Raw genomic sequence first — 17,761 nt, forward strand, 5'->3', positions numbered from 1 at the left:
TAAAAGTTGGTGACCGAAAACAGTTACAATTAAACATTCACTTCATTACAGTTCTACAGTTTGGTCAGGTCTTAGAAGTCATGACTTGTCTCTATTCTGCTTGATATCTGTGGGGACACTTGACTGGGACTGGAGGATTTATTTTCGAGATAACTCAGTCATATGGCTGGCTGCCAGCTGGGAGCTCAGATGGAAATGTAGATCAGGTCCTCAGTTCTTCATGGGGAGAGCTAGACTTCTCACAGAATAACGGTGACAGGATCCCAAGAGAGAATGTCTTTATGAACAGATGTTCCAAGAGGACAGGCCCCAATTCACAAATGTTTCATCAAAGGCAGTCACATGGCCAAGCCAGTGTGAGAGAGGATACAGAACAATATTTAAATATTCAGTGTTATGGTTTATTGTAGGCTACTAAAGTAAAGTAGCTACTACTACTGCAGTGTTCCTTCTCATTCTACAGCAAAGTAGCCTTTCTGGAGGACGACTTGAAGGCTTAATATTTATAGTCTTTGGCCTAGGAATTTCACCTTTCGGGTTTATCCTAAGGAAAATATTTAAACTCCCTGGATCTGTATCAAGGCTTAATCTAGTTTTCATCCATAGCATTTTGCCCAGAGTTAGATAGCTGGTTAATGCGGGAATTCAGATTAAAACCAGATTTGCTAGTTCTAGAACTGTGTGCTTAATCATTGTACTATACAGCCTGTCACCCAGGGATGTCTATATATAATCATGTCAATGATATGAGAAGCTGATAATATATTTAATAAAAATAAGATTTGTATATATAAAAATCTAAAAGGCTGTATACTGAAATGGAATATCTACAAGCCAGTATGTATGTTTTTTAATTGTAAGGATGTCTTTTGTAAGTCCACCATGCAGACTCAATATATTCATACGTATATGTTTTGTTTTGTTTTTTTGTGACAGAGCCTCACTCTGTCGCCCAGGCTAGAGTGCAGTGGTGCAATTTTGGCTCACTGCAACCTTTGCCTCCTGGGTTCAAGCGATTCTCCTGCCTAAGCCTCCGAGTAGCTGGAACTACAGGCACATGCCACCATGCCTGGTTAATTTTTATACTTTTGGTAGAGACGGGTTTTGCCATTTTGGCCAGGCTGGTTTTGAGCTCCTGACCTCAGGTGATCCACCCGCCTCAGCATCCCAAAGTGCTAGGATTACAAGCGTGAGCCACCGCACCCAGCTGTCACATGTATATGTTTTATATATTTTTAAATTTTACCCTGATACTCAAATACTGGTCTCCACCCTTTCATTCAAACATCAAAGAGCTGTGTGATTGTGGTTGTAAATGCTACATGTAATGAATCTTGGAAGAGTATTCCACTCTCCCGTCCTCATCCCCCCTTCACACTGTAAATATAATGTAAATATAACCCTTGAGGAGGATGTCTTGAGATCCCTGTGCTCCATAGCTGCCTGATACTCCATATGTAGAAGCTTAGAAAATACCAGTACTTACTGAATAGAGCTTCTTAACCAATATTCTTTAACTGGCTTCCACATCATAGTTTTACTTATAATGACTTTACACTCCATTCTCGCAGTATTATTCCAAATCACTACCCTTAAAGAGGTAAAATATTATTGCCCATATCTGTCCCAGCTAAACCAGAATTACTTGGTGATTGTACAAATTCCCAAGTTCCTACCCTCTTTCACATTTGTTAAGTCTAGGGCAGCAGTTATTCCCTCTGTCAGCCAGGCTGGAGTGCAGTGGAACAACCTTGGCTTACTGCAACCTCTGCCTCTCGGTCTCAAGCGATTCTCCTGCCTCAGCCTCCTGAGTTGCTGGAATTACAGGCGTGTGCCACCACACCCGGCTAATTTTTGTATTTTTAGTAGAGACAGGGTTTCGCCATGTTGGCCAGGCTGGTCTCGAACTCCTAGGGCAGCAGTTCTTGACCCTGATGCACTTAAGAATCATTTGAAAATGCTGATGTCCAGATTCCACCCTAGATCAGTTGCATGAGATTCTCTAGTTGGTGTCACTTGAGTGTGTTTCTTAGCATTGGACAAGTTGGGAAGATACAGAAAATAGTTTTGCATTTTAAAGATTGTCCAAAAAAGGTATTAGACTATTAATAGACAGTTTTACTTCAGCATAAGCCTGTAGGATTATGTAAATCTTCATGAATTGTTATGAATGAATCTTCCTTTAAAATAGAATTATTATTGCACAGTTTCATTAGAGATTACTCATTGAAAACCTTGTGTGAGCTCTCCAGTGAGTCTTGTTGCTAATTCACAGATGAAGAATATGGGCAATGTAGGAAAAATGTCTGGAATTCCTTGATTTATGCATTTAAGCTAGTCTAGATAATTTATTCTCTACTGTTTTGGGAATTATACCATAAAGGATACTTCTTTTAAAATAATGAGGAATTGTATCACTGGAAGGCCATGTCCTTATTTTTTAAAGAAAGAAACTAAATACTTTGGCTTAGTGACAATCTACATTTCAAAGGTTCTCGGGACTAAAAGCTTATTCTTCATTTAAATGACTTCTTCTCAGCCTTATTAAGAGTTCATCTAGGTTATAAACCATATCTCCAGTTATTCATGCTGTTCCAGATTGGGTAAAACAGGTATCAAAAGTACTGAAGGGAGAAGTAATAGCTTAAGCACTTCTCAGTTTATCTTTTATCTCTAGATGTAGATATTTGGAGAAATGCAGCTGTTTAATGAGAACTGTAGTGGGGCATCCATTTACATCTCTTAGGATTGGTTGAATAGAGTGTGGCCTATTGAGTATACTTTTGATGTTGTTGCCAGTCTCTTTTCAAATGTACACGTGACACTATCTGAAGAAATACTAGAAACATCTAGTAAACATTTTTCTAATATCTATTGTTAAGCTATATTCAGGTGATCACATTTTGAGGCTTGGTTTTCTGCTTGGCTATCAGTGATAATCAGGTAACATATAGGGTATCTGTGAGCTGCTGACTTTAATAGGTCAGCCTGTGTAAGTGTATAAGACCTACCTTTTTGGAGACCAATAATGTGGTAGTTTCTTATGCTTAGACTTGAAGGGAGCACTTGTTTTAGACCTCTATACCATGGTTTCAAAAATCTTTTCCTTAGTATATAATGTCCATTTGCATTCCTGATGATCTTACCCTGTGTGATTAGTAATACTTTTTGTAGAAAATGGCTGGTTTAGTATCTGGCATACACATACCTCTTTTAACATTTTATCGCTTTGCAGTTTTGTTCCTGGTATATTAGAACAAATAGCAACAAAATAACATTGAACAATACTCTTCAGGTTTTTAGTCTACTTCTTTTCTAGTTCTTTGACTGTCCCAGGATCTTGTAATTATTTCATCACTTTTTCGTGAGCCAAGCAAAATATATTCTCATCTTGCAACTGAAAAACAAGATACCGGCTGGGCGCGGTGGCTCAAGCCTGTAATCCCAGCACTTTGGGAGGCCGAGATGGGCGGATCACAAGGTCAGGAGATCGAGACTATCCTGGCTAACACGGTGAAACCCCGTCTCTACTAAAAAAATACAAAAAACTAGCCGGGCGAGGTGGCGGGCGCCTGTAGTCCCAGCTACTCAGGAGGCTGAGGCAGGAGAATGGCGTAAACCCGGGAGGCGGAGCTTGCAGTGAGCTGAGATCCAGCCACTGCACTCCAGCCTGGGCGACAGAGCGAGACTCCGTCTCAAAAAAAAAAAAAAAAAAAAAAAAAAAAGAAAAACAAGATACCTACTAGCTTGAGCATTACCCTGAATTTCTCCAGAAGAGTACAAATATCCAAGTAGACTATAAACCCTTCTTTAATTCTGTTTATTAAATCAACAAATTGAGAACGTACTATACTTAATACATCTGTATATTAATACTGTATTTGGCAGGAAGTGGGGCTTTCCTTCAGTAAAGCAATCTCTCTCCTAATGGTTAAAGTTAGATAAATAACTTCACCTAAAAATGTGAATTCTCCAAGAAGCAGAGTTTATTCTTGTCTGATAGTTTTGTAAGTACAAATTCGCTGGGCAAATTCTAAATGGCACTAAATTTTATTATGAAGGGCTGGTTCAAGAAAAAGGTATTAAAAGGTGGGGGAAAGATAACTATTGGAGGAATCTGACCTCTCCTTACCAAGTGACCCAGTCATGGGACAAACTGACGTTATGTGCCTTCTGATGTGATGCCTCAGAAAGCATCAACATTCCTGCGGTTTAGGAACATTACTGCCAACAATGCATAACAAAACTGGTCATGAGGAAACAGACAAACCCAAATGTAGAATGTAGCTCAGATAGCTGGCCTGAACTCTTTATTGTCAATGTCTTCAATGACAACAAGGCAGGGGCAACTCTTCTAGGTTAAAGGTGACTAAAGAAACAACGTGCAGTATATAATTCTTGAATATTCTAAAGCATAGGGAATGGTGGGCAATAAAACCGAAAAGTTTAAACTGCACTCTAAATATGGGGCTAAGGTGTTTACCTGTGACCTTGAGATACGGTTTATAACCTAGATGAACTCTTAATAAGGCTGAGAAGAAGTCATTTAAATGAAGAATAAGCTTTTAGTCCAGAGAACCTTTGAAACGTGCAGTGGCTCACGCTGATAATCTCAGCACTTTGGGAGGTCGAGGTGGGTGGATCACAAGGTCAGGAGTTCAAGACCAGCCTGGCCAACATGGTGAAATCCCATCTCTACTAAAGATACAAAAAAATTTGCCAGGCATGGTGATGCGCGCCTGTAATCCCAGCTACGCGGAAGGCTGAGGCAGGAGGCAGAGGTTACAGTGAGCTGAGATCGCGCCATTGCACTCCAGCCTGAGCGACAAGGCGAGACTCTGTCTCAAAAAAAAAAAAAAAATAACCACCAGAGGTGGGAGGATCCCTCCAGCCCAAGTGTCTGTCATGCGCTAGGATCTTGCCACTGTACTCCACCCTTGGCAACACAGGGAGACCCTCTGTTTTTTCCTGTCTTCTTTGATAATATTGGTAATCTATTTTATAGTTTTCCAAAGAAATGTTACTAAGTAGTGGTAACAGATTAGCATTTGGCAAATAACAATTAACAAAGGCATATTTTGAGTGTGAAATAAGATAGTTTGATAGACTCAGTGGATTCCAGGCAACGAACTTAACTTTTTTGAGATGCAGATAATTATAATTATCTGCTCTTTAAATGTTAGTTTGGGCCCTGACATAGCTTTAAGTGACTGTTAATATTGGGTTTCTTACATAGAACCCTTGAGAGCTATCCATATTATTTGAGCCTCTGTCTTTGCTTCAGATATATGATGAAACGTGATTTGCAGAACTTTTGAACTCCATGAACAAAACTGAAGTAGTCCAGGGTTACTCAAACTCACTGTCTTCAGCATTTACTAATATATACCTATACAAATAGATGAAGGCTGTGGCTTACTTTTTGATTCTTGCCCCATGCTGTACTTTACTTTTGCTTGTCTCCCATCTTACCTGTCTGTGATCACTGTGCCCATATTGGCTTATCTATTGTTATTTCCCACAGATAACATATTTCTTGTATTTCCTACAAATACTATTTCATACAGATGGTTGTATTAGACACTTTTACCTGTTAGGAAATAAAATGAACAGTAGCTAGGAAGAAAATTATGGCTTCCACTTTTTTTTTTTTTTTTTTTTTTTTTTTGAGACGGAGTCTGGCTCTGTGGCCCAGGCTGGAGTGCTGTGGCCGGATCTCAGCTCACTGCAAGCTCCGCCTCCCGGGTTCACGCCATTCTCCTGCCTCAGCCTCCCAGTAGCTGGGACTACAGGCGCCGCTACCTCGCCCGGCTAGTTTTTTGTATTTTTTAGTAGAGACGGGGTTTCACCGTGTTAGCCAGGATGGTCTCGATCTCCTGACCTCGTGATCCGCCCGTCTCGGCCTCCCAAAGTGCTGGGATTACAGGCTTGAGCCACCGCGCCCGGCCCTATGGCTTCCACTTTATATTCAGCCTGATACTAAGAAACTTCTCTTAAAATTGGGGGGAAATATGAATATTAGGGTGAGAGAATACTAAATCTTGCTGTTTAAATTTCAAAAGTTTTAGTCATCTTAAAGTAAGTTAACAATATTTAAGCCTGATTTACGTTTAATTTCAGAATTCAGCATTCTTTCTGGATAAATCTAGAGCATTTAAAGTGACATCCAAGATAAAATCTTTAAAGGATTTTTGCTGTAATTTGCCTCAGTAGTCTGACTCTTGTCCATACACTTCAAAGCAGATAAACCTAGTAATCAACTAGAGCCATCTGTTCTTAATTCTACACCTTAAGCCTACAGCTCATCTGTGGCTTCTACTTCTGTGGTAACTTCTCTGTTCTGTTTTTTTTGTTCATAGCTATCATTCTTCTATTCAAACATATTAACTCGCAGTGCTCACAGGTAGACACCTTAGCCCTATATTTAGAGTCCAGTTTAAACTTTTCAGTTTTATTTCCCACCACTCCCTATGCTTTAGAATATTCAAGAATTATATACTAAATATACCCTGTACTTCTTCTCTGCATTTAGCTCACACCATTGTCACCATTTTCAACTGTCTTATAGTATGGCTAGCTCTGTCTTAAGAGAGTCCTGGCTGAGGCCATTGCACTCTTACCATTGTACTCTAGCATGGGCAACAAGAGGGAAACTGTCTCAAAAACAAAACAAAAAAAGAGTCCTGGCTGGCCGTATGCGGTGGCTCACACCTCAAATCCCAGCACTTTGGGAGGCTGAGGTGGAAGGATCCCTTGAACCCAGGAGTTCAAGACCAGCCTGAGCAACTTAGGGAGACCCTGTCTCTAAAGAAAGGAAGGCAGGGAGGGAGGGGAAGCAGAGAGTCTGAGGAAAGGAAAAAAAAGGAAGGGAAAGAATGAATGAATCTGGGCCAAATCAATTGTCAATTCCTTCGTGCTTTTTGTATTACACAAATGGTATTATGCTATAGAATATACTGTTCTGAAACTTTTTTTTTTTCTTGAGGTGGAGTCTCGCTCTGTTGCCCAAGCTGGAGTGCAGTGGCATGATCTCACCTCACTGCAACCTCCGCCTCCCGGGTTCAAGCGATTATCCTGCCACAGCCTCCCGAGTAGCAGAAATTATAGGCTCGTGCCACCTTGCCCAGCTAATGTTTATATTTTTAGTAGAGATGGGGTTTCACTGTGTTGGCCAGGTCTTGAACTCCTGACCTCAAGGGAGCCACCCGCCTCGGCCTCTCAAAGTGCTGGGATTTGAGGCATGAGCCACCACGCCCGGCCTAAAACTTTTTATATGTCATACATTCTAGACAGCTTTTCTTATTAATCTGTGACTGAGTTATATTTTGTAAAAGGCTGTGTAATGTAAGTTGGTAATGTAAGATTTATTGTTTCTGGTCTTTTTTTTTTTTTCTATTACACACAATGCTGAAATATTTTTGTATATGTAGAAATATTTGTAGGATTAATTCCCATTGAAATTGTTCATTCAGGCCGGGCGCGGTGGCTCAAGCCTGTAATCCCAGCACTTTGGGAGGCCGAGACGGGTGGATCATGAGGTCAGGAGATCAAGACCATCTTGGCTAACACGGTGAAACCCCGTCTCTACTAAAAATTACAAAAAACTAACCGGGTGTGGTGGCGGGCGCCTGTAGTCCCAGCTACTCGGAAGGCTGAGGCAGGAGAATGGCGTGAACTCGGGAGGCAGAGGTTGCAGTGAGCTGAGATCCGGCCACTGCACTCCAGCCTGGGCGACAGAGCGAGACTCCGTCTCAAAAAAAAGAAATTGTTCATTCAAAAGTTATGTGCATTTAATAGAGTAATGGATAATGTATTCACCAAAATGCCCCCCCCCCTTTTTTTGAGACAGTCTCCCTCTGTCACCCAGGCTGAAGTACAGTGAGTGATGTGATCACAGCTCATGCAGCCTCAGTCTTGAAGGCTGAAGCCATTCTGACACCTTATCCTCCCACTACAGGCATGTGCCACCATGCCCAGCTAATTTTTTTTTTTTTTTTTTTAAGCAGAGTTTCACTCTTGTTGCCCAGGCTGGAGTGCAATGGTGCGATCTTGGTTTGCTGTAGTCTCCACCTCCCAGGTTCAAGCAGTTCTGCCTCAGCATCCCGAGTAGCTGGGCTTACAGGCACCCACCACCACGCCTGGCTGATTTTTGTATTTTTAGTAGAGACAGGGTTTTACCACGTTGGCCAGGCTGTTTGCGAACTCCTGACCTCAGATGATCCGCCCACCTTGGCCTCCCAAAGTACTGGGATTACAGGCGTCAGCCACCACGCACAGCCTGCCCAGCTATTTTTTTATTTTTTATAGAGATGGGGGTATCACTATGTTGCCTAGCCTGTTCTGAAACTCCTGGCCTCAAGTGATCCTCCCACTTCAGCCTTCCAAAGTACAGGGATTACAGGCTTGAGCCATCATGCCCAGCCAGTTTGTAGTATTTTTAACCATGGAAATTCAACTTTTTATATGCTTATTTTCTAACCTTCTTGGTTGGTATATGTTTGATGAGGGCCAGGTCTGCATCTTATTCATCATTACAAATAATGATTCTACCTTATCTAGCGTGGTACCTTTTATAGATGATCAGTAAATAATAGTTTGGTCCTCCTGAAGCTGTAGGTAAAAAACCTCTCCTCCCTTCAGTCATTTTATAGAAGTTGAATAAGTTGAAAGTGACCAATCACAGGAGTTTCAGCAGTGAACAAACAACAACAAAAAACCCCCACATTTTCCACTTACTTATTTTAATCGGTGACGTTGAATTACAAGTCCTTGTAATGATCAGGAAGACGTTTAACAAGCTAAGTTAACCACTGCATATGTAATGGACAAGTGATGTTCGAATTTCTTGATGTGACTTTAAACTAAAGAAGTCCTCATGCAAAAAGAAATCATAACCAGTTAAGAAAACTAAAAGAACTCTCTTAAGCTAATCATGATCCTCTTTAAGTATATAAACTATCAAACTATTAGCTAATCATACAAGAGAAAGGACTTTTCCCCCATCACCCCTCCCCTTTCTATTAGAGTGAATCAGATATAATCATGATTGTGTCAAAAGTTCAAAAGGGAAAATGGAAGGTAAAATGAGCTGAATTGGCACTCTTCTCTCAACATTGTACCTGTAAGCTTGATATGTTGTTTCAGAGATTAACTTTATAGACTTCCGTACCCAGAAGTATGAAAATTCTTAGGGGACTCTTTTCACAAGCTTGATCTTAACATATTTGAATAAAGAGAGCAGTTAATCCCCTTTGTAAAGTAATTTGAGAGGAGGGAATTCAGAATGTAAAATCTCACCTGCAGAAAACACTCAACTCTGTAAAGGCCTTTTTATCTTTAAGACACTTACAAAGACTTAATATTTTAATGCGGAAGGGTGAACTTGGTTAAAAAGCCAATAGGTGAAATTAGAGAGAAATAATCCAGTGCTTTCTTTCTGGGAATTATTCTACTCTCCAGGGGACCTAATTTTATTCCCTGTGGGGAATGAGAATACCCTCTGTACAACAAGCCAGCATCTTTAAATATAAGCTTGACTTTTAGTATAATAAGAGTCTTGTTAGGTGCAATTATTTCCTTAGTCATTAATACAATGAACAAATGTTGTGGTTACCTGGGAAAGAAAATTCAAGTGCTTTTAAATCTCTTGTGAGATTTGGTTTCATGCTTGAAACCTATACACTGTTATGCCCAATAGCATCTGTTGAGAATTCTAAGCTATAAGGTATACAACATAGAGAAGTTAATACACTTAGGAAAAAATTGAGACCATTACAAAATGGATGTAAGGTCCTAAATAAAAAGCTTTTATTGTGCTGAGTGACAGCTATTTACCAGTGGCATTAAGCTTAACAAATAGGTAGAACTTTCTTAGGAGTTAATATTACAAGATGATGTCCCTGTGTACACAGTAGGAAGCCAGCCTTTCCTTCAGGTGGCACTTAACTTTTTTCTTCCAGTTGTAAAACACTTTGCAGTTCTATGCAAATTCTGTGCTAATTAATTCAAGGTCTGAATTAACAGACAGAATATAATCTAAGAGAATATATAGTGTTGAGTAGTATTTTCGGTAGAGTATGGCATTAGTTATTGTGTTAAGTCATTTCTGTCACCTACAAACTCTGTGATATTTTGCACATTTTAAAATCTTTTTGGCTGGGCACGGTGGCTCATGCCTGCAATCCCAGCTCTTTGGGAGTCCAATACAGGTGGATTCCTTGTACTCAGGAGTTCAAGACCAGCCTGAGCAACATGGTGAAACCCTGTCTCTACCAAAAGTACAAAAATCAGCCATGTGTGATGGCATATGCCTGTAGGCTGAGCTACACAGGGGGTTGAGGTGGGAGAAATCACTTGACCCTGCTGTGATCATGCTGCTGCTCTCCAGCCTGGGTTAGAGTGAAACCCTGTCTCAAATAAAATAAAATCTGTCTTCTCCTTTTTTTTGAGAGAGGGTCTCGTTCATTGCCCATGCTGGAGTGCAGTGGTATAATCACAGTTCACTACAGTCTTGAACTCCTGACTCCTGGGTTCAAGAGGTCCTCCTACCTCAGCCTCCCAAGTAGTTAGGACCACAGGCACATGCCACCATGCCCAGTAAATTTATTTTATTTTTTGTATAGATGGAATCTTTTTATGTTTCCCAGGCTGGTAACTCTTGGCCTCAAGCAGTTTTCCCACCTCAGCCTCCCAAAGCACTAGGATTACAGGCATGAGCCACCATGCCAGGCCTGAAATCTATTCTTAAATTATAAAATACTGGTCTCATACCACTCCTAATAGTCTTTAGTCATAAACCATTTTTTATTGGATTTAGTAACTTTTTTTTTTTTTTTTTTTTTTTTGAGTCAGAGTCTTGCTCTGTCGCTCAGGCTGGAGTGCAGTGGAGCGATCTTTGGCTCACTACTACCTCCACCTTCCGGGTTCAAGCAGTTCTCCTGCCTCAGCCTCCCAAGTAGCTGGGATTACAGGCACCCGCCACCATGCCCAGCTAAGTTTTATATTTTTAGTGGAGATGGGTTTTCGCCGTATTGTTCAGGCTGATCTCTTGCTGGTCTCGAACTCCTGACCTTGTGATCCTCCCACCTCGGCCTCCCAAAGAGCTGGGATTATAGACGTGAGCCACCCCGCCAGGCCTAGCAAATTTTTTCTTTAAAAGGAATCCAGTAAAAGATAATAGAAATCTTTCTTGTTACTTTTTTTAAATTTAGAAGTTGACTGAAGTGGCAACAAGTAGCCTTTGCAATCTTATAAAGAACAAAGTCTCCAGAAATTTTCTTACATTCTGGTGTAACTTCCAAGTACTGTGTGTTATGTTTTCAGTTCTTGCCCTCTGCTTTTAAAGTTCTGGGTTTATGAGCTTGGTCTACTGAGTACGATTTAATTTCCTACTGTGGTAAGACCACAGACACTGTATGCAGCACTTTCCCTACTGTTTTTGGTATTTTTTAGGCCGCCGTTAAGAATAATGTTTTATTTAGGTCTTTTTTTATGCAAGATCTAATCTAGTCCTCTTAACAAAATATTTTGTTTTCATTTAAAAGTAGCTAAGTGGGCGGGTCACAGTGGCTCACGCCTGTAATCCCAGCACTTTGGGAGGCTGAGGTGGATGGATCATGAGGCCAGGAGATGGAGACCATCCTGGCTAACACGGTGAAACCCCGTCTCTACTAAAAATACAAAAATTAGCCGGGCGTGGCGGCTGGACCTGTAGTCCCAGCTACTTGGGAGGCTGAGGCAGGAGAATGGCATGACCCTAGGCGGCGGAGCTTGCAGTGAGCCGAGATCGTGCCACTGTACTCCAGCCTGGGCAACAGAGCGAGACTCCGTCTCAAAAAATAAAATAAAGTAGTTAAGTGAGCCAGCACAGTGGTATGACCCTGCAGTCCCAGCTACCCGGGAGGCCAAGGCGAGAGGATTGTTTGAGCCTAGGAGTTTAAATCCAGCCTGGGCAATGCAGTGAGACCCTCTCTCTGGGAGAAGAAAAAGAATGTCTACATCAATGGGCAGTGATAGGCATTGAAACATAAGTTGGGGTTTTGCTATAATGAATGAGCACCAAGAAAATTAAATTTTAAAAATGAAAAGGTTAGTTGTATTTCCCCTATGAGGACTGTTTGCTGAGGTATTAGCTAGAAGAATAGTCAAGAGCCAACCTTTTTTCACCCCTGCTTAGTTGACATTTTTAAAGCTCACCAAAATAATAAGAAAATGACCTACATTTATGCAGATAGCCCCAGGCAGAATGACATCCAAAAGCATGCATGCAAAGGTACATTTAAAAGTTGTATTCTTGTGTAAATACTTTTAAAGAACTAGTGGGCCAGGCAGTGCCTCAGGCCTGTAAGCCTAGCACTTTGGGAGACTGAGGCGGCAGATCACGTGAGATCACAAGTTTGTGATCAGCCTGGCCAACATGGTGAAACCCCGCCTGTACTAAAAATACAAGAAAATTAGCCAGGCCTGGTGGCAGGTGCCTGTAATCCCGGCTACTTGGGAGGCTAAGGCAGGAGAATCACTTGAACCCAGGAGGCGTAGGTTGCAGTGAGCCAAGATCGCATCTCTGCCTGGGCAACAGAGCGAGACTCTGTCTCAGAAAAAAAAAAAAGAACTAGCAAAGTTTTTTTTTGTTATGGGTAAAAGGTCATCTTAAAAACGTCATGATTTCGGCCGGGTGCGGGTGGCTCATGCCTGTAATCCCAGCACTGTGGGAGGCCGAGGTGGGCGGATCACCTGAGGTCAGGAGTTTAAGACCAGCCTGGACAACATGGTAAAACCCTATCTCTACAAAAATACAAAAATTAGCTGGGCATGATGGTGGATGCCTGTAATCCCAGCTACTCGGGAGGCTAAGGTGGAGAAATCACTTGAACCTGGGAGGTGGAGGTTGCAGCGAGCCGAGATCGTGCCATTGCACTCCAGCCTAGGCAACAAAGTGAGAATCTGTCTCAAAAAAAGAAAAAGAAAGTCATGATTTCTTTTGTTAAGGTAATCAGGTTTGCCATATTATCAATTGGCAAGCCTAGATTCCCCCATTCCCCCATTTATTTGAAGTTTCCTTAATGTACTTCAATTTAGGAGTAACTTTTTCTGTTTCAGACAAATCTTCCTATTTTCAAGCTGAAAGAATCTACTGTTAGAAGAAGATACAGTGACTTTGAATGGCTGCGAAGTGAATTAGAAAGAGAGAGCAAGGTAAGAATGATTCGAAATACAGTTTTAAAGCAAAACATTCCAAGTTTTAATGTTTAATATTTCTCAGGAAAATGATCTTGAATAAAATGGGTAAAAGCAAATGTGATTTCTTTTTTTCACATAGTTCGATGTCATTTTATAGAGGTAGAGTCTTTGAAAATTTTCCGTAGAACTCTTTCTCTTGTCTACTTTGGCCCAGTTGAGGTCTTTGCTGACTCACACTTGAATAACACTTCTTAGAATCTTCTTGCTATTACTTCCTTCCTTTCCCTCATCGTCCTATTCCATCTTCCCCTCTCCACACACTTAAGCCAGGTTTCTCTTTCTCAGTACATTTTATTGTCAGTGTATTTCCAACTTTGTTTTACTGACACATAAGTTTTTTTCATCACACATGTGTTCATGTAACAGAAGTTTCATAAAGCAGTAATGACCTCACTCTGTGTGATATATGTTGATACTCTTCAGATTAGCGTTTTTAAATGATGGCTGTGATCCACTAATGGGTTGCTGCCTGCAATTTAAAAACACTGTTACGTGCCTGATCTTCTTAGAATAGAATTTGGTAGCTTTGGCTTCAAAATAAGTTAAAGCAAGGTCTCACTCTGATGTCTCTCATTTCAGCCCTGCCTCAGAATGACATCAGAGGCAAGGAGTCATGGAAGGACATGGTATGCTCAGAATGATGAAAAGTTATTTTGTGACTAGAAAGTAGGTGAAAAGAAGTGGGTATGGTAGGAGTCCTGAACTAGATGAAGGCTAGTTTGTACTCATTTCTCAAGTTTAATAAGGGTTTTGTTTTGTTTTTTTTTTCTGTTTCTAGCTTAAAAATGGCTGCATAAGAGCACAAAATATGCAGATCATAGCATTCCAACAAAAATGTAAAGAAGGCCAAGCATGGTGGCTCATGCCTATAATGCCGGTACTTTGGTAGGCTGAGTCAGGAGGATCTCCTGAGCCCAGGAGTTCAAGATCAGCCTGGGCAACATAGTGAGTCACGCCCCATCTCTTCCAAAATGTTTAAATAGGAATAAAACTAGAAATACAAAATCCATGTTAAGAAAGCTCTAAAACTTTACCAAAAAAAATAAGACCTAAATAAAGAGGGACCAGGTGCAGTGGCTTACGCCTATAATCCCAGCACTTTGGGACAATCCCAGCACTTTGGGACCAACGCCAATGAGACCAGCCTGGGCAACATGTGAAACCCCATCGCTACCAAAAATACAAAAATTAGCCATGCATGGTGACATGCACCTGTAGTCCCAGCACGCAGGAGGCTGAGGCAAGAGGATCACTTGAGCCCAGGAGGCAGAGGTTGAAGTGAGCTGTAGTCTCACAACTGCACTCCAGCATGGGCACCAGAGCCAGACCCTGTCTCAAAAAAAAAAAAAAAGTGTAATACTGTATTCCTTGTAATACTGTGTTCCTCGTTTGGAATATTTACTTTTGAAGATTTGTTTATTTTATGAACATTTTAGAGAGCTCATTCTTTGTGTTCTAGGAGTTATAGGTAGAGCTATGAACAAATTAAGGTCCCCTCTTTTATGGTGCTTATATCTTATTAGGTAAATTGTGGCGGGGAGGGGGTTGTTGAAGAGAAGGCAGGAAAAATGTAGTAAAATATATAGATGTCAGATAATGAGAAGCTCTAAAAAAAAAAAACAAAGCTAAACTAAGGGAAGTAGGAAGTGCCAGGGGAGCCACGCTCATATAGAGCACAGGGAAGGCCTCGCTCTAGGTGACATTAGCAGAGACCTGCATGAAGTAGAGTAGTATCTTCTAACTTATTTATAAATTCATAAGATTATACTAGAAATTTCAGTAGGGGTGTTTATAAACTTGCAGATTTATATATGAGCTTTAGAATCAGAAAAAACTCAAGAATAACCAAAAAATATTTTCAGTATATAGTGGGCAGCAGGTGTTTGTTCTACCAGACGTCAAAACATATCTTAAGGCTATAGTAACTCAAACAATGTGGTGTAGTCATATGGCACTTAATGATGAGAATACATTTTAAGAAATGCATCCTTAGGTGATTTCATTGTTTGTGCAAACATCATATGAGTATACTCACACAAACGCAGGTGGTGTAGCCTGCTACACACCTAGGCTATGTGGTATAGCTTATTGCTCCTAGACTACAAGCCTATCCAACATGTTACTGTACTGAATACTACAGGCAGTTGTAACACAGTGGGAAGCATTTGTGCATCTAAACATAGAAAAGATATGGTAAAAAATACAGCGTGGAAAATTTTTTTTTTTTTTTTTTTAAAGCACTGACAATTTTTTAAATGGTACACCTGTATAGGGCACTTGCCATAAATGGAGCTTGCAGGATTGAAAGTTGTTCTGGGTGAGTCAGCAAGTACGTGGCAAGTGAATGTGAAGACCTAGGACATTACTGTTTATTACTGCAGGCTTTATAAACACTGTTCATTGAAATTTATAAAATATTTTTCTTCAAGAATAAATTAACCTTAGCTTAGTTTTTAAACTTTTTACTTTAACTCTTTGACTTTTGTAATTTAACACTTAGCTTAAAACACAAACATGTTGAACAACTATACAAAAATATGTTCTTTATATTCTTATTCTATAAGCTGTTCTCTATTTAAAATTTGTTTAACTTTTTCTTAAAAATTAAGTCACAAATATACATAGGAGCCTAGGCCTGCACACAATCAGGATCACCAAGACATTTCTAGGCAATAGGAATTTTTTACCTCCATTATAATCTTATGGCACAACCATTATTATCTTGCGTGGTCCATCTCTGATGGAAACACTGTTATGCAGTGTATATTGCTTTAGGTTGGGCAAATAGATGAGTGGAATGTAATAGAGTTTACACTTTGACCCATGTATTTATAGGGAATTTAGTTCATAACAAAAATAACGTTGTCATTCCGTGGGAAAGGAATTCAGCAAATGGAGTTGAAATATTTGTCTATTAGGAAATAAAGATTTGTATCTCACTATATACAAATTACAGATGGTTAGGAGATTGATAGATTAATTGATTGACAGAGTCTTGCTCTGTTGCCCAGGTTGGAATGCAGTGGTGTGATCATAGCATACTATAACATCCTCCAACTCCTGGTCTCAAGTGATTGTCTTGCCTCAGCCTCCCAAGTAGCTGGGACTACAGGCATGAGCCACCATGTCCAGCTATTTTTTAGATTTTTTTTTGTGAGAACGGGGTTTCACTATGTTGCCCAGGCTGGTCTCGAACTCCTGGCCTCAAGTAATCCTCCTGCCTTGGCCTCCCAAAGTGCTGGAATTACAGGCATGAGCCACCACACCTAGCTGAGAAGTGTCTTGATACATAGGCTTTGGGCTTTGCTTGACCTACCATGTGGCACACTGGAAATGTTTAATAAACTTTTGCTGAATGTATATTTTGCTTTTTTTAATTATTATTATTTTTATTTTTAGTAGAGATGGGGTTTCACTGTGTTAGCAAGACGGTCTTGATCTCCTGGCCTCGTGATCTGCCCACCTTGGCCTCCCAAAGTGCTGGATTACAGGCATGAGCCACCCCGCCCGGCCGCTTTTGTTTTTAGTAACAGCTTTATTGAGATATAATTCACATACCATGCTCTTCACCCATTTGAAGTGTATAATTCACTGGTTGTTAATATGTTCACAGAGTTGTGCAAACATCACTATTTTAGAGCACTAGTCAATTTCAGAGCATTTTTATCACCCATTAAAAGAAACCCTGTCCCCATTAGTAGTCACTGCTGATTTCTCCCCAACCCTTCCTCACTCAGCCTGAGGCAACCACCTGCTAGTCTCCTTTCTCTGTGGATTTGCCCGTTTTGGACATATATAAATGGAAGCCCAGAATATGTGATCTTTTGTGTCTGGCTTCTTTCACTTAACATGTTTTCACAGTTCATGCTTTTCCAACATGCATCAGTACTTCATTTCATTTTATTCCTAAATAATATCCTATTGTATGCTTATACCACATTTTATTTATCCACTTATTTGGTGGACATTTGGTTCTACTTTTTGGCTATTTTTAGTAGTGCTGCTGTGAACGTTTATGCATAGGTTTCTGTCTGCATGTGTTTTCATTTCTTTTCAGTATATACCTACCAGTACATTACTGGGTCATATCATAACTCTTTTTAACCTTTCAAGGAATTGGCAGACTGTTCTTCCAAAGCAACTGTATAATTTTAACATTCTTACAAGCAATGTGAGGTTCTACTTTTCTCCACATCCTTACTAATTGCCTGTCTTCTTTATTATATTGCCTGTCTTCTTTATTATAGCTATTCTACTGTTTGTGAAGGGGTATTACATTGTGGTTTTGATTTTTATTTCTCTGATGGCCACTAATGTTGATTTTTTTTCATGTACTTACTGGCCGTTTATGTATCTTCTTTGGAGAAATCTTTATTGAGATCTTTTGCCTTTTTAAATGGGTTCATCTTTTTTATTATAGAGTTATGTCGAGAATATATAAGATTCTTAGAGTTCCCTATCAGATACGTCTGTGGGTTGTTTTTCACTTTCTTTCTTTTTTTTTTTTTTTTTTTTTTTTTTT

The 17,761-nt window shown here is 40.2% G+C and overlaps 1 protein-coding gene across 1 annotated transcript in view; it reads left to right on the forward strand.

Moving 5' to 3' along the window:
* SNX3 (sorting nexin 3) overlaps positions 1 to 17,761 on the forward strand; it is a 49,119-nt gene that overhangs the window by 24,524 nt on the left and 6,834 nt on the right. Inside the window, exon 2 of the mRNA XM_023205966.3 lies at positions 13,099 to 13,194. Within this exon, the coding sequence (XP_023061734.1) occupies positions 13,099 to 13,194 (96 nt within the window). The remainder of the gene's footprint in view (positions 1 to 13,098; positions 13,195 to 17,761) is intronic.

This window comes from Piliocolobus tephrosceles, chromosome 5, assembly GCF_002776525.5.
Source record: "Piliocolobus tephrosceles isolate RC106 chromosome 5, ASM277652v3, whole genome shotgun sequence".
Lineage (NCBI taxonomy): Eukaryota > Metazoa > Chordata > Mammalia > Primates > Cercopithecidae > Piliocolobus > Piliocolobus tephrosceles.